The sequence below is a fragment of the Ipomoea triloba genome, chromosome 10, assembly GCF_003576645.1.
Source record: "Ipomoea triloba cultivar NCNSP0323 chromosome 10, ASM357664v1".
NCBI classification, from domain to species: domain Eukaryota; kingdom Viridiplantae; phylum Streptophyta; class Magnoliopsida; order Solanales; family Convolvulaceae; genus Ipomoea; species Ipomoea triloba.
Window position 1 is genome coordinate 7,444,417 of NC_044925.1, and position 20,264 is coordinate 7,464,680.

The 20,264-nt window shown below is 34.2% G+C and overlaps 4 protein-coding genes across 4 annotated transcripts in view; 3 read left to right on the forward strand and 1 right to left on the reverse strand.

Moving 5' to 3' along the window:
* Positions 1–5,384, forward strand: part of LOC116032571 (protein LSD1) — a 9,342-nt gene extending 3,958 nt beyond the window's left edge. Inside the window, exons 4-7 of the mRNA XM_031275203.1 lie at positions 1,265–1,377; positions 4,592–4,672; positions 4,770–4,841; positions 4,943–5,384. Coding sequence (XP_031131063.1) covers positions 1,265–1,377; positions 4,592–4,672; positions 4,770–4,841; positions 4,943–4,981 — 305 coding nt within the window. The 3' untranslated portion in view covers positions 4,982–5,384. The remainder of the gene's footprint in view (positions 1–1,264; positions 1,378–4,591; positions 4,673–4,769; positions 4,842–4,942) is intronic.
* Positions 5,385–5,938: 554 nt separating this feature from the next.
* LOC116031628 (polyadenylate-binding protein-interacting protein 2-like) lies at positions 5,939–6,507 on the reverse strand. Its single transcript, XM_031273874.1, has one exon. It carries the CDS (start codon positions 6,505–6,507, stop codon positions 6,151–6,153), a length of 357 nt encoding a protein of 118 aa, XP_031129734.1. The 3' UTR covers positions 5,939–6,150.
* A 1,104-nt stretch (positions 6,508–7,611) lies between these two features.
* LOC116033559 (CASP-like protein 1B2) lies at positions 7,612–9,563 on the forward strand. Its single transcript, XM_031276310.1, has 3 exons — positions 7,612–7,889; positions 8,196–8,325; positions 9,100–9,563. Exons 1-3 carry the CDS (start codon positions 7,657–7,659, stop codon positions 9,331–9,333), a joined length of 597 nt encoding a protein of 198 aa, XP_031132170.1. The 5' UTR covers positions 7,612–7,656; the 3' UTR covers positions 9,334–9,563.
* A 4,718-nt stretch (positions 9,564–14,281) lies between these two features.
* On the forward strand, positions 14,282–17,657 carry LOC116031497 (ER membrane protein complex subunit 4). Its single transcript, XM_031273723.1, has 6 exons — positions 14,282–14,472; positions 14,614–14,670; positions 15,591–15,744; positions 16,050–16,147; positions 16,223–16,288; positions 17,354–17,657. The coding sequence occupies exons 1-6, from the start codon at positions 14,344–14,346 to the stop codon at positions 17,390–17,392; spliced, it is 543 nt and encodes a 180-aa protein (XP_031129583.1). The 5' UTR covers positions 14,282–14,343; the 3' UTR covers positions 17,393–17,657.
* Positions 17,658–20,264: the final 2,607 nt, after the last annotated feature.

Genomic DNA, 20,264 nt, shown 5'->3' on the forward strand with positions numbered 1-20,264 from the left:
TTTTTTTTTTTTTTTTTTTTTTTTTTTTTCCACCGATTCATTCTACATCAATGAACTTTTGTATTGCTTCAGGAAATGAATATTCCTTGTAATATTTTCTTTGGCTCTGGATTGTTAATAGAATGATCTGTGGAAAAATAAGTGGTCAGTAAATGCTGAAGTTAATTTGTGGTAAAAGTGCAATGTAGGAACTGAAATTGGAATATAGTGATGTCCAAGTATCAGCAGCCATTTGAGTGAATATAAATTCTGGAGATGTCCCAGATAATATTAGATGAGTGGTGAGGCTTTAAGGGATTTTCAATTGAAATTTTAGGCAAAGTAGGAGGGTTCCTAGATTAGATAGAATTACACCTTAAATTTCATTTCCTGCATTGCATTTTACCATTAATTAACTTCATTCTAAAAGCCTCGCTAATATTCCTTGTGCTCCAGAAGTCCAGAGAAGTCCTTTACTTTTGTTTGGTGGAAGAAGATGTTCTGTGATGTTGAAGAGAAATCTTAATTTGCACAAGTTAATTACCCCAGCTTATGATATTCTTAAACTACATGAGCTTATAAGAAATTGTATATATAAAAAAATGTGAACTTTATTACAAATGCTGTTACTTTTTCTATCTGAAAAAGGTAAATTGTATTTTGATTTTTTTACTAATTCTTTTTTGATTTGTTTCATTCTTGGAAATGTATTTTATCAATTAAGCATTGTGTTAGATCCAATAAGATTTGTGTATTATTATGGCAATTATTGATGGATTTGATGGCAATTTGTGTATTATTATGGCAATTATTGATGGATTTGATGCTAGATTAGCAAATATCACTAGTATCTTGACTGATTTTTTTTTATAAATAAAATAATGGAATTTACATATTAATCAATTGCTTAAATGAAGCTGTGTAAAGTTTCTTCCTCATTTGGAATTTGGATTTTCTGAGGGTCAACAGTAGTCAGTAAATAAATGAGGCTAATTTATTGTAGTGTGTAATACTGTAATATGGGAACTGAAGCTGGAATATAGTGATGTTCAATTATCAGCAGCCATTTGAGTGAATCTAAATTGTGGAGATGCCCCAGAGAGTATTTAAATGAGTGGTGAGGCTTAAAGGGATTTATGACTTAAAGTTTAGTCATGTTAAGAGGGTTCCTAGATTAGATAGAATTGTTTTAGCTTGAGGTTTTATTGTTTTCTAGATGTGATCTTTATGTTTCCTTCTCTCTCCCCCTCTCCTTTCTTTAATGTGATTAGATGCTGATTTACAGGACCAAATCAGTTTGCTCATATCAATTGTGGGAACTGTCGGACAATGCTGATGTATCCATGTGGAGCTCCATCAGTTAAGTGTGCAGTATGTCACTTCATCACCAATGTTAATGTGAGTATACTTTTTATGTACCCTGTGCAATTTATGGTTTTCAATCATTGGGCAACAATATTATGCTACTATTCCTATTACCTTCTCCTTGGTTCCTCTCTCTGATAAATGATAATGGTGTGCTTGCATGGGAATGTGGGATGCACTTCATGGATGTAGCCAAAGAAAGCGCATAAATGAAAAGGCATAGACTATTTGTTGGGCCATTTGTGAATGTGTGTTTTATAAAGATGACATTAATGGAAGGTTTTCTAAGGTAGGTAGATCAAAGGAGGTGGTGGGTGCGGTGTGCTTAAAAATGGGGTGAGGTGAGTTGGTATGTAGGGATAGGTGGGGGTGATTAGCCAAACTTGAGTAAAGGTCAAATTGTAGTGTATATGAAACATTAAGTCAAAGGTTTTCGTGTGGGAGTAAAAGGAGATGAGTTGAAGAGGGGTGAGGTAAATCGTATAAGGTGTGGATGACTGGGGTCAAATGATGTAGATGTGGCCATGTGGGGTTGGTAATAAAAGTTGGGTGGGGTCATTGATATGATTAGTGGGGGTGGTGGGTGATATGAGATGGAGGTTGAAAATGCAAAAACAGGATAGCCTTTGTTTTTGTTATAAGAAATAGATGGGGTATGTGGGATGACTAGTTGAACTTGAGTAAATGTCAAAGTGTAGTAAGTTAAGGTCAAAGGCTTGGGAGTTGGGATTGAGATGAGAATGGAATCAAAGGATGGGTTGAGATGAATCATATAAGTGTGGATGACTGAGTGGCCTCAACCTGGGTGTATGTGGGGTTGGTCAAAAGAAATTAGGCGGGATAGGTTAGGGGTGGGGTAGGTGAAGGAGGGGGTGATATTAGGACCCAAGTGGGGTGGGATTGACAAGATGGATTGGTTGACAACATTAGCAAACTAATGTTGAGGTGAAGGTCAAAGTGCAATGCATATGTAAGGCAAGGTCAAAGATTCTGGGTAGAATGGGAAAGGAGTCTAAAGAAATGGTGAGGTAAAACAGATAAAGTGTAGATGAGTAGGACTGTGGGGTCAACATGAGGTTGTTGTTGGGTAGGTCAAAAGAAAGTTGGGCAGGATATGTCAGGGCTGGGATAGGAGAAGGCAGTGTTGGGTGATATACTGATATGACTATATGAGCAATATTGACAAGATGGGCCTGTTGATGATGCTACATAAAATTTGAAAACAAAACAAATAGAAGATTGACCTTTATTTTGTTTAAAAAAGGACTAATACTTTGAAAAACGTGAACACTAGCAAAAACTCTTTTTGTCTACAGTATTTGATTGCATATATAGAAAAAATGGAAACAATTGGCTGTGTTTATTTCAATTTTCCAGTTTTTCACTCACCATTCTTTGTTTCCAAATTGAAGAAATGTACAAGTAAATGCTTCTTTTGTTTGTCTTACTAGTTTTCCATTTCTTCAGAAAAATTTATATTTTCCTTGATTAGTAAATGAACCCAAAATGTTACAAATGGCCCCTATACTCTCTTTTTCTTGAGGTTCTTTGTGCAATTTTCAGTGATCTGATGTGTAGAGTGCTATATTTTGTTTAGCCATTGACTATTCATATATGAAACATTCAAATATTTATGGGAAGATCATAAATTGTCATTCATATCAATGGCATCATATGATCCTTGCAAATGAAGCATAATTGAGTGGATTTTATTATTAGAAGACCAAATTAAAATGGGAAAGTTGGATAATTGAACATTTGAACCACAAGTTTTAGTAAAACTAGTGATTAATCATTGATGGGTATGTTTTCTAGTTTTCAGTTACAATTTAGATTAGATAATACTATACCTTTATAGGTTATGAAGGTTAAGTGTGTTTGTATGGGTGCCAATAAGTACCTTCGATGTATGCGTTGCACTTGTGCGGTATTTTGATTATGTTCCACCACAATCTCCTAATATTCACTATGCTTGTAACACAGTAATTTAATTAGTTTAATTGTCACACATGTCAAAGGATGAGAATTTTATTCTTTACTGTAGATCTCGTCTTTGGTATGATCATGTGATACACAAAAAAAGAATGAGCTATAGTATGAGAGTTGAAGAAAAAACATTTAAATGGTTCCCTTTTTTACATTTGTTTTTAGGAAACATTCCAGTCAGGAGGTTTTATAGAGAGATATTTGATCTACAAAGTAATTAGGATGATTTTCTTTCTAGTTGTCTGAACTCATATTAGAAGTGTGAAATGAGAAATGCACTCTTAAAGACATTTTTTTTTTATTTTTTATTTTTTGGGTCTAAACAGCAGCCTATTTGTTTGATCCCAGTGGAGTGTAAGAAAGATAATCTTTTGAAAAATTCTTCCCTCTAGCATCAAGTGATAACAAATGCAGTAAATAATGGTATTTTGTGCAGATGAGAGGCTGCAATAGATAATCTAAGTATCTAACAGTGTTTATGTTATCCAATAATCTTATTTGAGGCAAAACATTGGAAGCCTTAAAGCAGCAATAATGAATAAAACAGAGCAAATTCTACATTTAGTCATTAACTATTGTGGCATTGCCATAGTTCTACTCGTTTAATTTTGCCTCATTACATCATTTACTTTCATTTGTTTGCCACAATTAGTTTTTCACTTAAACTTTTGTTATTCCACCTTTAACAAAGAGAGTTAACATGTAATTTCATCATTTAGGCCTCTTGTCCTCAACATGTAATTTCTCTCCCTCTCTTGTTAACTCTTTTAATTGAATGATAAAATTACATGTTAGTTCTCTTTATTAAACAGTGGCATGACAGAAATTTAAATGGTGGACTAATTGTGGCAAGTGAATGAAAGTCAAAGATGTTATAACTTATAAGGCAAAATTAAAAGAGTAGGACTAAATTTGACAATACCACAGTAATCGAGGACTAGAATTGAAATTTGCTCAATAAAGAATAAAGTGGTGCATGTTAAGTCCAACAAAAAAAACTTGGGCATTTCTAGGTAAACATGAATTTGAAGCCTAAGGCAACATAATCACCTAATGCTTATATCCATTGGATTCATTTGTGCATGCTAGAATGGTTTTAACAACTTAATGGATCTTTACAGTCTTCAGATTTCTAGTGTTTTATTTCGTTACAGATGCCATCTATAATCCCATTGTATATCCCATATATGTATATAATAGTATACCTAGTATTATTATTGTTGTTGTTGTTACTATTATAATTATATATATCACTTCATAGGCGGGAGATGCAAGAGTGCCCATTCCTTCCCACCCACCTAATGGATCTGCTACATCTTCATCTGCCCCACCTTCTTCCACAGTAAGCTTTTACTCTGTTGTATTTTACTCACACTAATTTCACCTTAAACCATTTTGATAAGAATTCATATGTGAGCTCCTTGTTTTATCTGCGGCAGGCTGCACCCCGTTCTCAGAATCAAACTGTTGTTGTTCAAAACCCCATGTCTGTTGATGAAAGTGGGAAGCTGGTTGGTTTCTCCCCTTTACTTCAACTTTTGTCTCATACCTCGTATCCATATGCCATTTATGTTTTGAATAACGTAACACTATTTGTTTACTTACTTTATAGGTGAGCAATGTTGTTGTTGGTGTGACAACGACAACATAGACCTTTCGATGAAACAAAAATTTCACCTGTTGGTCTCATTAGTGATGGCGTTTGGGAATGTGGCTTGCTTTATTGGAGAGATGAATGGTACATATTATAATATATGTAATAATTTGTAGTTCAATATTATAAAGCAATTCATCTATGAAGATTTTTTGGGTGAAATTTGAACCGAGTTCACATCTTCCAAATGATTGAGCGCTTGGGACTTGAGCATTTTGTGTGATTGTTCATCATTGGAACTATGGCTAAAGAGATTACATTTTCGTGATGTGATTTTGGCCTCTATTATATAGTGGAAGAACATATATCTGTACCATTTGAACTATGAATTTAATCAAATGTGATGCACATAACCTTTCAAGAAAACCATGACATGGGGATTGCATCTATTTTGTGGGTATGGCTGGTGTATGATTGAGTGTTGGTGTTGAACACTAACCCTAAATGCAAGACATTTGACAGGACAGTTAGATTCATTATTGGTTACACCAAGATGTTGAGATCCCATTATTAAATATTTAGTTTATTTGTTTTGTAAATCAGGATTTTTCTGATATTTTTTTACTTCAGACAATAATAAAATTTACAACTCCATAATAATACTATAAAAAATGACGAGAAATAATAATATTAGTTTTTCGTGCTCAAGTTTTGAACTATTTGATTGGATTTAATTACCGATTTGGTCCCTCGACTATGAGGATTTCACAACTTTGATCTTTGACTTTCAAAATTGTCTAATTGCATCCTTGACTATGCAAATGTTAACCAAAATGTTCCTCAGTCTGTTTTTCCGTCTATTTTCAAGGGTAAAATAGGAAAATCAAATTAGCAGTCATCTTCTTCCCTAACATCATATCACAGCTTTTCTAGCGTCTTTCCTCTCTATTTTTTCTATGCTCTAAGCTCAATTTTTTTTTTCATCTCAACTTTTAGTTTATAGATTTTTTTTTTCTACTTCTTACACAAGATTACATGACTCGATATAACTTCCAAACACAAGACTGGCAGGCAGGGAACTACGTTAGCTTTAGGTAAGCGAGCAACTGTACAACAAGCCTAACAAAAGCTGAAATGAAACTATGACAAGTTGAGAGAAAGTTTGTTTATTCGACTCGGTACTAAGTAATGACCTAATACTCAGTGAGTCAAGCAAACGATCCGCTCTACCGCGGCTGCTGAATCGGCCTGGGGCTCACCTTCACATTCACGATCTTTGAAGCCTTCTGGCCGTACTTTGGAATCTCCGCTGTGATTCGCAGTTTGTACCACTTCAACTCTCCTAGAGTCACCAAATCCGTCTTCTTCTCCTCCTGGTCGGTGTTACCGGAGTCGACAACGGTTCCGTCGGCGAAAGGATCAGAGTCGAAGTCGAAATCAAAGTCGTCCACATCGGCGTAGCACTCGCGGAACCAGGGAGAGGAGCGGATGAGATCCCACCACTGGTCGGAGAAGTCCTCCACTGCGCGATACACCAACGGCACGAAGATCTGAGTGTTTGGATTGAGCGTAGAGGTCGCCATTTTCAGGATCGGAGAATATGTGTTGAGAGAAAAAGGAAGGTTTTAGCTAGGAAGATTTTGAGATTAGGGGTTAGCTTTTAGGATTTAGGGTTTCTCTTTCTTTGTTATGTGAACGAAGCCAACAACTTAGATGAAAAGGAACACTTGAGAAGGAAAAGCTTTTAGGATTTAGGGTTTCTCTTTCTTTGTTCTGTGAACGAAGCCAACAACTTAGATGAAAAGGAACACCTGAGAAGGAAAAGTTCTATCATTAGTTTTAACGTCTAATAAACGGCTGTTTGGACCGAGGACCATTTCGGAAAGAAATTGCATAGTTGAGGATGCAATTGGATAAATTTGAAAGTCGAGGACCAAAGTGGTAAAATCCTATGGGAGGTGTCCATATAGCCGAGGACCAAAGTGGTAAAATCGTAAGACTAACCCTCGTCCCAACTGTCAGCGCACCAAGTGGTAGGGGACTGGCCAAATGGTTTGCTCCATTCACGTGGGTGGGGGTCAAACCCCCAACCCCATGCTTAAGGGACAAGGTGCTGAACCACCACGCCAACCATGTTGGTTAACTACAAGTTACTTGACAATAGATTGCAATTTTAATTGTATTATTAAAAATAAAATCTTTGATAGATTTTATATTAATAGTTTGGTCATCTTTATTATCTTAGAATTACAATATATATTGTTTGGTAGGATTTTGTTAGATGATACAGCTTAATCTTCTTCTTCTTCCCATATATAGCCAATTCAACTGAGTAGGTTTGTTTTCCAAATTAATCTATCTTTTCTTGTGTTGTTGCAGAGAAAAGTGTTTTGTGCAAGCAAGCAAAGCAGTAAAGTATTATATATAGTGATGATTATTAATTATATATATTGTTTAATGGTGGCGGGTGCATCCATTTAGCAAATTCTCAGCAACCCAAGCTAGATTCCCGGCCATGATATAGAAGTTGCAGATTGGTTTGTCAAACCCAAGAAAAAACACATACACACAATATAAATATAATGCTTTGCTTGATTGCTCAATTTATTCAACAAATGCATTATATTATATTCCTCAGATGAGTAGTATATATATCTCCATCTTATATATCTATCTACACCAACGTGACCAATTAAGAAATTAAATCTGGTGTACATATATATATAAAATATATGGCACAAGAAAATGGAAATGGAAATGGAGTTGAAAAGGCGACACAAAAGCCAAGGGATCATTGGGGGATCGCCGGCTTGGTGGTGAGGGTGTTAGCACTGTTTGGGACGGTGTCGGCGACGGTGGTGATGGCTATGAACAAGGAAAAGAAAACCATTGTGGTGGCCACCATTGGCACAACTCCCATCCAAGCAACCCTCACTGCCAAGTTCCAACACACTCCAGCATTTGTGTAATTCTTCTCATTGTTTGCTCTATCTTTATATATATTTTTTTTTGAATGATAGAGGGGTCCGAGTAAATCCGGCCTTGTGACCTTAGCCGACAAAAGACCACAAGGACGTAAACCAGCCTAGGTTATCCATATCTGATCGGCTCAAACTAAGGGGGCAAGCTGGGATTCAAAAACATGATCGATCTTGTGGTTACAAGTGTCATCTTGACTGGGGTTACCCTGATTTTTCTTTAATTTAATTTGTTGCAGATCGATATAATAGTATATGCACACATGACACATACATTATATTAATTATTGCAGGTTTTTTGTGATAGCAAATGGACTTGGGAGCCTTCATAACTTGCTGATGTTGGTGACTGAAGTCATTGGACCAAAGTATGACTTCAAGTTTAAGGGGATACGCCTCCTTCTCGTTGCACTTCTAGATACGGTACGTAATATACATGCTACCCCTCCATCTCTTACGTATGTATATACATATGACCTAAACTTTTTCAACCAAAAACCCTAACCACAACAATTATATTTAATATTAAAAAATATATATATAGGTACTTGAAGATAGATTTAGCCAAAATCGTCAACTTATATATAGATATAGGTATGATGGTTATTAATTAGTACAATACAAGAGGTTTGATCGGTGTGCTATAGAAGTTCGCCCCAAGTTTGAGGTGAAATAGACTCAAAATCTGTCCAAGATATGCTACCAAACTTTGTCCCGGGATCAAATTAAAGGTGAAAATTTGTCCAAATTAAGACTTATATAGGTCAGCAATGCCCATAAGTTCAATTTGGAGGTTGGAACCATTCCGGGTTCATTGAGTACCATAATATAGAGGTGTAAGGTGTGTGCTACATATACTGAAGTTCATCTTGGAGTCCAGAGTGATATCGACTCAAAATTTGTTTAAAGAATTCTATTGGTTAGTAATATCAATAGGTTCAATTTAGAACTATTCTGAGTAACTCTAATCTAGCTATTTAATGAATACCATGACTAAGAAATTCGATAGCTATGTTACAAAATTTCATCTTGAAGTTGAGAGCAAAATCTTATTTCTATAGGTTAGAAACCCCAATAGTTTCAATTCAAAATGAGTTCATTATCTAAATGTGACAGTTATTAGTAGTTTGTGACAAATTATTTTATGTTACAATGATAAACATAACATGTGGAAATTTAATTGGCATACCTGTGTAGGTGAACGTGGCTCTAGTGTCCGGTGGAATGAGCGCGGCAGCTTTCATGGGGCAACTTGGGCGAGATGGGAATTCCCATGCAAGGTGGAGCAGAATTTGTGACAAATTCAACACCTTTTGTGACCACGGAACCGGCGCCATTATTGCTTCTTTCATTGCTCTCCTGCTTATGATCATCACCACTCTCATTACTCTCATCAAACTCCGGAATCACTCCACCTCAACTTTAACATGAAAAACCACATCATATATGCATGCATACTCATATTTATATATAAATTACAAACCGTGGGTGTTTACTTAAGTCTGTAAACTATATATATGTGTGTGTATTATTTATTTGTGAAACTATAGTGCATGTGGTATTGATGTTAAGTGTTTAATATTTGTAGCTGATGATGAAAGTTAAGAATGTTTGACAATCTTATTTATTTATTTATTATGATCTTATTTTATGAAAAATTACATTTTGGGTTCTTCATTTAACTATTTATACTCAAATAGTACAAACTTAATAATCCTTGAGTTATATGCGTCACCATTTTTATTGGTTCTCGCGTAATCAATGGAGATTGAAGTTTTAGTGGTTTTCAATTTAATTTTTATTACTTGACTTGTTTATGTATTGGTTTCATGAATTTAATCTTCTCATGTGATTTGGATTCTTATATGTTTGATACCTAGCTTTTTTTTTTTTTTTTAATAATGTTTTTGTTATTTTTTTTTATTATTTTCATATCGTAGCGATGGTTGCTAATCGCTTGCACGTCCAATCACCGCCTGCTCCGCCATGGCTGCTTAGATATGAAATCAGTAGCCTAGAAAATAGAGAAAAAAAGTAGAAAGCATCATCACAGTCTCTCGCCATAGTCTTCAGATACATACTACATTCCATATATAATTAAAGGCACAGTTTTGAAGATTGGAAAGAAGAATAGATGACGAAGCGTTTGTGTTCTTAAAAACAGAAATGTGTAACTATAGAAAACACTACACCAAATAAGGCATTTAACGACAGTTTTTATGATATTTTAGCGGCGGTTACAAACCGTCACTATTGTGTTCCCTGATGGTTATTTAACCGTGACTTAAATAGTGTGTCGCAAAGGTTATAGCGGCAGTTTTCAACAATTGCAGGAATTAGTTTGCCAATTATTCCCTGGTGGTTTTGACCTCATTTAGCGACCCTTTTGAACCGCCACACAAAATTAGATATTTTTGTCTAAGTTTTAGCGACGGTTTTGAACTGCCAGTAAATGTTTTATTTAATTTTTTTACTGTAAATATTAGCGACAGTTTTCAAACCGCCACTAAATTATATTTTTATTTTTAAAATTTTTTTATTATCTAATAATTGTGACATTTTCAAACAACCACTAAAATTTATTGTATTTAACTTTTTATTTTTATGATCCTCATTAAATTATATTTTTTTCTTCTAAATCTCTACATTCAAATTTGCAGTGCAATCACAAACAAACTCTATACACACATTCAATTTAAAAGAAAATCAATTGTAACAAATATTCGTCATTCATAATATTAAAAAAAAAGGAGAAAGGGTCAAATAGACCCTCGAACATTTCATAACATGAACTTTTAAAATGTGCAATTAAACCCTCAAACATGTCAAAATGAGGCAATGAAGCCCACCAACCGGTAATTGACCTGTTATTACCGGTCATTTAGATTTTCCGGCCACCTGCGAAAATTTCCGACCTCCGGCAACGACCGAATCGTCCGGTCGCCATCTCCGTGAATCTGGTCGCCTTCTCCCGACCAGAACTCTCTGGGTGTGTCTTCGTTTTGTAAATGGATTCAGCTACTCTTCTTGATTATGTTTTGTTTCAGCTCACCCCAACAAGGACCAGGTAATTACTATATTTTCTACAGTGTTCAATTCATTGTTTTCGTTGATTTCTTGGATTTTCACAATGTTTTAATTTGATAAAGATGCGATCTTGTCATCTTTTCCGGCAAGAAAAATGAGAAACTGGCGTCTGGGTTGCTTCAACCCTTCATTTCTCATCTCAAATCCGCTCAAGATCAGATTTCCAGAGGAGGCTACTCCATTACTCTTCGCCCTTCTACTCCACACACTTCTTCTTGGTTCACCAAAGCTACTTTGGAAAGGTTGGAATGAAGCCCCTTGATGTTTATTCCTGTCTGATTAACTCTTCTGGTAGGATTTAGTAGCCAGTATTAAACTTTTAGTGGACTAATGTTGTGATATTTCATGCGTGTTGAATGTTGATATACATAGCTTGCTTATATGTCGCCGGAAAGTTTCGCCGGTGGTCGGAAAGTTTCTGGCCGGAAAATCTAAATGACCGGTAATAACAGGTCAATTACCGGTTGGTGGGCTTCATTGCCTCATTTTGACATGTTTGAGGGTTTAATTGCACGTTTTAAAAGTTCATGTGCCTAATTGACTTCTTATGAAATGTTCGAGGATCTATTTTGACTCCTTTTCCTAAAAAAAATATAAAGGAACATACATAATATGGATGGTAATTGTCAATTATATGTAAAGAAAAAGAATAATGTCGATGATATAGAAACTTGATGGTAAATCTGTAAACCTCCCTGAAGGCTAGCAACCAAAGACTCCGTTGGTCCATGAAATATTTTGCTTGACCTCGATTAAGGGTGAGCCTTATTTTGCTCCTGTTGTGCGGTTTGTGGTAACCCAGAAGTTTTAATGATATCTTGCACATCATTCCTTGAGGGATTTCTTGGTCATAGAATTAAACTTTTCCTTGTGATATTTTGAATCTTCGGAGACTCAAACAACTCAGAAGCTTGGAGAGCAAGACAATGGTGGTATGTATTGATTGAAATCCTACTTGGATGTATAGCACTGCCCAGGTATGGCTAGAGCTAATTTCTTTGTTTTCCCTTTCATTTGAGCAACTCATATAACATTTTATTTCACAAGTTTAAGCTAAGAAATATTTTACTAGTTTTCCTGTATAACCAACAAACAATATCATCAACTCAAAATTTTCAAATTATTACAGAAAGCAGGCTTTCTTAAGACAAATGAAATACCTTAACAGACGAATCTGATCACTTAGATCATTAACGTACATCATCTTCTGAGATTTCATTAATTACTTGATCATTCTGCATTATGTTTAACCTGTTTTCCAAACCCAGTGGTACTTATTGTGTCACTAATTAATATGCCTACATTTAGAAAGATCATTTTAGTTGTAGTATAGGTAGAGAAAATACTCAAATACAAGAACTATACTCAAATGCAAAGACATTGATAAAAATGAGTAAAGTCGCAATTGAAACCGGTTCAATTACAAAATGTAGTTTACAAATGCATTAATAAAAAAGAAATTCACAAAAGCAAAAGCAATTCATAATGCGTATTTAAAAATAACTAGGCTTAAGAATGAATAAATACAACCTACAAAATAAAAGGAATTAGAGAGGATAACCTCAAGCTTTCACATGCATACTGATTCAAATAAACAACCCATTTATGCATTTGACAATTAATAACCTTATGGATACAAGTTAGCAACTTGACAAACAAAGATGAGTTTTCAAAAGTAATTATAACTTACAATAACTAGATTAACACCAAAACTATAAGCTCCTAGACGTAATCCAGTAGAATTAATTGCTCCACAATTAAAGACCGGAATGTCAAGTTCGTCCGTTTGGAAACAAACTGATTGAGCACGGTAAATGAGCTAAAGAACAACACCCTAAACATATCACACTTAGGCCTTATCATCCATGAATGCAAGTCTTTATTGGCTAGCTTTGGATCAATTAATTATGTATTTGTAAGGAGATCAGCGAACCAAATTGCTCACAGATAGAGCTGTCAAAACGGGCCCAACTTGTCGAATTGGGTCCGTTTAGCCCGTGTTTTTGATGGGTTGGGTCGGAGAAATCCCAACCCGTCCCGTATTCGACCTGTCCCGTTTAGCCCGTATTTTTACGGGCTGAACCCGTATAACCCACGGGTTACCCAGCCTATGTTAAAAAAAAATTTTAAAAATAGCAGGCAGTAACACAGTGACTGCTCTTGCCTCCATGTGAATGTTTGACTTGTTTTGGTTAAATTAAATTACTTAAGTACTGTACGTAACTTAATTTATATTTGCTGTTGGTTTTGGTTCAAAAGAAAGGGTACTGTAAAGAATTAATCAATTAAAGATAGCAATTTTAATATTTAAATACAACACTACATAATTTTAAAAATATAAATTATGAATTAAGTTAAAATGTAAGTGTGAATTTATTAATTATAACAATTAAATAAATTTTTCCAAACCAAAGACTTTGTAGTCAAACAACATTAATTGACTCTTCCACACTAAATTATTGGCTCTTCCACTCATCCCATGACTATGAAATTATTTTCATTTGGTGACTGATTATTATTTTTCGCATTTGGTCTTACGAATTTTAAATTATTGTTAAATTCAGTCCCTTCGACCTAAATTTAGATCACTGGTGACCAAATTTTAGGCAAGTGAAGAGCAAAATTATTCTGTTCAGTCCCCTCCCTGAGAAGTTTAAGAAAAAGTTATGGAAAATGATAATTTTGCTCTTTAAAATAAATCACCAGTAACTGAAAATTAAGTGGGACAAAATGTGATAATGATTTAATCATACCAAATGTTAAAATGATCCCATAATTGTGGGATCAAAAATGAAAATAACTTTTTTTTTGGAGTAAAACTGCAAATTTTCGTTATAGTATTTAGTAATATTTTTTTAAAAAAAGTTAAATAGGTTTCTAAACTTTATACGAAACATTAATTAAGCTTCTGAACTTTTAAATGTTGTAATTAAACTCATAAACATCCTTTCAAAAAAAAAAAAAAAAAACTCATGAACATGCTATTTTCATGTATTGAAGGCCAAGAACTTATTATTGACATACATTAGCATGTCACTAAAATTTCGATTATTGACTGTTTGTTAGTTGCTTGAGTCTTGTTAAAATTTTAATAACCTACTATTGCATGTTAATAATCGGTTCTTGAGTTTCAGAGTTTCGATACATTAAAATAACATGTTTATGATTTTAATTGTAATTTTTAAAAGTTTAGAGGCTAATTGATTTTCAAAATAATTCCAAGGATTGAAGTGTAATTTTAAAGAGTGCACTAGAGCACTAGTGCAGGACGGCTCTCACGCCTAAACCGCTTAAAAGAATTGAGACGAGACGAGACGAGATCGACGACATCACCACCATTGCTTTACGACGGAGATGGAGAAGGGAAAAGCAGTGATGGGTATGGGCCGCAGATGGGCCGTCGATTTCACCGACAATTCAACCTCCCCTTCCTCTCGCGACATCCCCGACCCTCCTGGCTTCACTCGCGCTTCTCAAGATCAGGTCAATCTCCCTCTCTCTCACCTTCATCAATCTTATATCTGCGCCGCGTGTTTGCGTAATCGTTCAATGGATTCCTGGATGTGATTTTTAATTAGGATTTTCAGTTGAACCAGTCGTTGTTTCTTTTGGTGTTTTTGTCAGGACGATTCAACAGTGAGCCGTGAGAAGAAGAACGCCGAATCCAATTGGAAAGCTCAGGTAAACTTCACTTTGCCTACTTTTGTTTTCGTGTGCTCCCACGATTTAGTCATATTTCATGGCAGAATATAGCTTTGATGCTGAATCTTGACCTTAAAGTGCTACTGAATAGCTGAGGTCCTAATTAGAAGCAAATATAAGATATCATGTAAGAGAGAGCAGCAAAAAATCAATCTAATTTCCCCGTCTTGATTTTCTTTCTTCCTTTCAAATATAGTTTTCTCCTCCTAAAAGTGTGGAGGATAAAAGCATTGAGAAGTTAAAGTGATAAAATGGTGAATTAATGCCTGAGCCTGGAAGAGTTGTTAAAATCCCCTGTTTGCAAATTAAAATGCATAAAAGTACATCCCAAACGGTTTGTTGTTTTCTGAATTACATTTCATTTTCATTTTTAACTTATCAAAATTTTAAGTGAAGGATCTGCTCTTGAGCTGTAGGTAACAGTTTGAGGAGGTCAATCCAAAGAGTTGTGGCAGACAGTGGCCCATGTTTTGGTCATTGTAGAGAAAATAGTCAGCATTGTTTTGAAGCAATTGGATCTTTGTTCAAGTTTTAAGTATAGATGTTTGAGATTGACGCATACATGTATAAGTAAATGGATTAGAGGGATATTGGTGCTTTAAGCTTCCTCAAACCATGATCATTTTTCTTAATGTGATATGTATCTTCTATATGCATCTTGTTACTTCTGTGAATTATACATAACATATCTGAAAACAGACTAACAAATAAATGATATCTTCATTAAAAGTTTAAAACGGTTCACTTGCAATTGATAAAGGGAAGTTTGGACTTCCAGTTTGGGTCAGAGCATTTTATATCATAACTTTCCTACTGTATATTGTTTCTATTCAGTGTTAGTCACCCCTTCATATTCTGTAATGCAATTGGCATAGTAATCTGGATTGTAATTGAAACAGAAAGCATGGGAAGTGGCACAAGCACCTTTCAAGAATTTGATGATGATGGGCTTTATGATGTGGATGGCTGGAAGCACAGTTCATTTATTTAGCATTGGGATCACATTTTCTGCTCTTTGGCAGCCCATAAGTGCTCTCCAAGGTGTTGGGAAAGGTCAGTCTTGCATTCTTAAACTTTTTGTTCTAACAAGCTTTAATTTCTTCTACACCTGTCTTTATGATGTTTCAAGTCACTTACATCATGACATGCACGGAACTAACACCCAAATGAGCTTAGTTGATAATTAAGAACACTCGAGAATTTATTATGGACTGAATTTAGGCTGAAGTTTTCTTTACTTTCAATGGCTTAATTTCTCCATTTGATTTGGCATCACCGTCACCTTGCCATTCACACGTATTTTTTAATCAATACATGCTACAACATCTGATGCAATTACCTATTTTTTGGTTGTGTAGTTTTTGAGCCTTACAAGGATAGTAAAGTGGATCTCCTGGGGCCAAAATTACTATTCATTGCCTTAAATTTGGCTGGTTTAGGATTGGGCATCTGGAAGGTAGATATTCTCTCTAGATTTTGTGCTCAGAACTTGCTAGTGTCTGTCATTATAACTAAACTGTGTGTTTGACAGCTTAATACATTGGGTCTTCTTCCAACTCATCCATCTGATTGGGTGTCTTCCTTGCCACCTCCACAGGTTCGTATCTTGTATTAACACCTCATTTTCTACTCTATATCCTTCAGTTAGTGTATGGTAGTATGGTATATGCTTTTGTTTTCTTCTATAAAAGAACACTACAGTCAGGATTGTGATTTATATTGACTTTGGAAGGAATATTTACATTTAATTCAAATATTCAATTAAATTTAAACATTAGTACTTTATTATTGAATTGAATAATAAAAATAAAATACTTTATTGTTGATTTGTTGAATACTTTGTAATACAATGTTTGAATAATTGCATTACTATTTGAATATTTGGAGTTTTTGACTATATATATATATATATTTAAAGCGTTGCTTCGCATGAAAAAGCGACGCTTCGCTTTGTGCTTTCGTTTTAAAGCAAAGGCTGGCCTCATCGCTTTGGTGTGCCTTTTCGCTTTAAAAAGTTTGGTCTTGGTCTAGTTTTCCAGTAACTGAAAGTTCTCACGTCATTGAAAAAACAGTTTCTCTTGTTATTAATGAAAATTTCCTTTTACTTTCAAGTTCATTTCAAGAACTTAACTAGCTTGGAAAACAACCTCTGTAGTTTCTTCTTGCTTTTCTTAAACAAACTATTTCCCTTGTTCCATGGCTGCAATGCTGTTCTATGCAACGGAAAGGTATGATTGTTTTTAGTTAGAGATATACTTGATAGTGGAGGCAAAGGAATTAGAGCTTGCTGTCTTGAAAGAAACTAGGAGTCAACACAAAATGGGCTAGTGATGGAGGCGGGAAAGGCAAACAGAGGATTGGACTAGGTCAACAGTAACAGTTATAGGACTGGAACTGGATGTGTTGTTTTGGTTTAAACCCTCACTTGAATGAAACATAGGGAGGCAATAAAAATGTAAATGTGGAAACAAATGATTGAAGTAGTGATAATTTCATTTTTACCCCCCAACCCCTTCTTGACACGCACACCTCAAAGTGTCAAATCATTCTTGTTTTTATAATCACCTTTCACCTATTGGATGCATGAATAATACTATTAGAGGTGAAGTGTGTAGCTAGCATATATGTGATTGCAATTATAATAATTTATTCAAATTTGCAGGAGGTTGAGTATTCTGGTGGGGGTATGCCTCTATATTAAGACTCTGCCAGACAAGTTGCAGGTCAGAGATTTGGTTGTTAGAGCAGAATTTGCAGCCCTTCTCAAGTGACGACATTATACATTCGTCTGATTGTACTAGTAATCAAGAAAAGAGTTTCATTTTGGAGTGCTTGTATTTGTAGACTCTTCAATAGTTTTGGGATTTATTTATGAAACTTTGTTGAAGGATTATAAGCTTTACGTTCATCATAAAGGTTACAACTTTGATCAAACTACGAAATCCAAACAACAATTCTCGAATGTATCTTTATGCCTTCCAAGGTACCATCTATATGTTCATATTCTTTCACTTTTGGGGTGCTTTCAGGCCAAGGCGATGCTCAAACGGTTGTTATGCCATGGACTCTGGAACTGAGTCCATGTTTACAATTTCATAACTCTATGTTCGCAATTTAATAATTTTATGTTTTCATAACACTATTCACAATTTCATAACTCTATGTTAAAGAGTATAACACAATTTTTGAATCTATATAATAAAATTGTGAATATAGAGTTAAAAATAATGAATATTGAATAATGTAATTTTGTAAATTGTGAATATATAGTTCTAAAATCGTGAACATAGAGTTCTAAAATTATGAATATAGACTTGGGTCCACGGTGGGTCCATAGCATAATCTGTGATGCTCAAAGGTGTAGACAGCAAGTTGCTTGCGTTGATAGGCCGTCTTTCTTTAAGAAATAAGATAGAATGAGCTATTGGGCTTCTTCATATTGATTAGGCATATGTATTTTCGCCATTTCTGAATGGAGTTGCAGATTTGTGCTAGGAGAGTCACAAAGGTGATTGCTCAATGGTAAATTGCAAAGAGAGTATTGTAGTAATTGCAGCAGTGCAGTGCCTTTGTATGATTATTAGCATTCGTAGAATTATTATTCCATGGACTATGGTCTATGTGAAACATTAAAAAAAATAAAATAAAATATTCTAAGATAATAAAAGTACATTATTTATGTATATATACTATATTAATTTGTATACTATCGAATAATGTACTTTTAATATATTAAAAATGTACCATGTATTCATGGTCCAAAGAAAGAATTACAGCCTTTGTACTTTTGTAGGCAAATTATTGTGTTGACCATGGTCCACATAATGCCGTGTGAACAAAAAAAAGAGAGTATATTTTTAATATACTAAAAATATATTATTTGTGTACTAAATGTACATTATAAAAAATACTGTACTTTCAATACTCAAATAATGTATTTTCCTTTGATACAAGATATATTTTTAATATATTAAAAATACATTATTTGATAGTACACAAAATAATGTACTTTAAATTAATATTCTTTATGTACACAAATAATGCGCCTGGAGCTGAGTACATTTTATTTGTTGTGTGAATCATAATCCATACCACTCGCCTTTGTACTGCCAAGCTCCTTATCGTAGAATTTGGGTTATGAGTGGACCAAGTGCTTTGGGTTGCATTAACCTCCATGGAATGGTTAATTTAAATTTGTCAGGGGTGAGGGGTGCTCTATTCCTCCAACAATTTCTAAATTTATTGTTGATAATAACTAGAGAAACAGACGTCAAAGAGACGAAATATTTTGCAGAAAAATTCTTAACAATACATGCAAATTGCAAATCATCCATGTATTACTTCCTACAATTGTGGTCAAGCCACAAAGTACAAAGAAAGAAATAATAAAATAAAAGAAACAAAAGTCGAGGATAATGTCCATAATCGCTGCACAGGGCTTCCATTTTTGTTTTTTCTTTTTTAAATAGTATGTATAGAATCAGAACTGATGCCGTGATGTCATGATGCTGGAGTGTTAGTTGTAGTTAAATAGCAAATATCCATTGTGTAAGAAGGGGCCCCAATTTTCGGCAAATTTGACTGTGGTTCATGGTCCAAAACGGCCGTTTACTCGTTCCGTGTAATTAGTTTTGTTTGTATAACATATTTAGTTTCATTTTATATACATTATAGTTTCATTTCAGTACAGTTAAAGTTTCATTTTGTTTCAACTACAGTTTCATTTGACGTTATATATACGGTAGTCTTATTACTGTGAGACTTGTTATTGAATTTCATTTTATATACATTGTAGTTTTATTACAACACTATTAAATTATAATTCTAATTCAACTACGGTTTCAGTGGACAATATACACTCAAATATGTTAAACTGTTATTCAGTTTCATTATATAAACACTATAGTTTCATTATAATACAACTAAAGTATCATTTTGATATAACTACAATTTCATTTGACAATATACGCTTAATATTTAAGAATGTTATTCAGTTTCTTTTTATACATACTGTAGTTTCATTTCAGCAAAACTAGAGTATCATTTCAATTCAACTACAGTTTTATTTGACAATATACACTCAATATGTGAGACATGTTATTTTAGTTTTATTTTATATATACTGCAGTTTCATTTCAACACAACTAAAGTATCCTTTTAAAAGAATTATATATATTGAGACTCTGTTTGGCAGGCATAGCTGAAGAGCTAGTTGAAAGCTGAAAAGCTAGTAGCTAATATTGAAACTAAGATTACAATTAAAGTGTTTGGTAAAATTAATTGTTGAATTAAGTGTAAAAAGACATAAAATGATAAACTAAGATATTAGGATTTTGATTAATGAATGGTAGATGGCGTAATTTTTGTAAATTAATAAAGATAAAAAAAAAAGGTTAAAAAGTCAAGAGCTTATTTTGAAATGATACTTGACTAGGGTAGCGTTTCAAAATAAGCTACTCCCTCCGTCCTATTTTATGTGTCTGGTTCGGTTAACAAGGATTGACTGAAGTTATTTTTAATTTAATTTTTTATAATATTAAGTTTTGTAAACAAAATTTATATATTTAGAAACT

Bases quoted from the DNA above. Each gene is read 5' to 3' on its own strand.
- LOC116031628 (XM_031273874.1), bottom strand. From the start codon at position 6,507: ATGGCGACCTCTACGCTCAATCCAAACACTCAGATCTTCGTGCCGTTG.
- LOC116033559 (XM_031276310.1), top strand. From the start codon at position 7,657: ATGGCACAAGAAAATGGAAATGGAAATGGAGTTGAAAAGGCGACACAA. The intron at 7,890-8,195 runs GTAATTCTTCTC...TAATTATTGCAG, and splicing joins CAACACACTCCAGCATTTGT to GTTTTTTGTGATAGCAAATG. The intron at 8,326-9,099 runs GTACGTAATATA...ATACCTGTGTAG, and splicing joins TCGTTGCACTTCTAGATACG to GTGAACGTGGCTCTAGTGTC.
- LOC116031497 (XM_031273723.1), top strand. From the start codon at position 14,344: ATGGAGAAGGGAAAAGCAGTGATGGGTATGGGCCGCAGATGGGCCGTC. The intron at 14,671-15,590 runs GTAAACTTCACT...TAATTGAAACAG, and splicing joins AATCCAATTGGAAAGCTCAG to AAAGCATGGGAAGTGGCACA. The intron at 15,745-16,049 runs GTCAGTCTTGCA...TTGGTTGTGTAG, and splicing joins TCTCCAAGGTGTTGGGAAAG to TTTTTGAGCCTTACAAGGAT.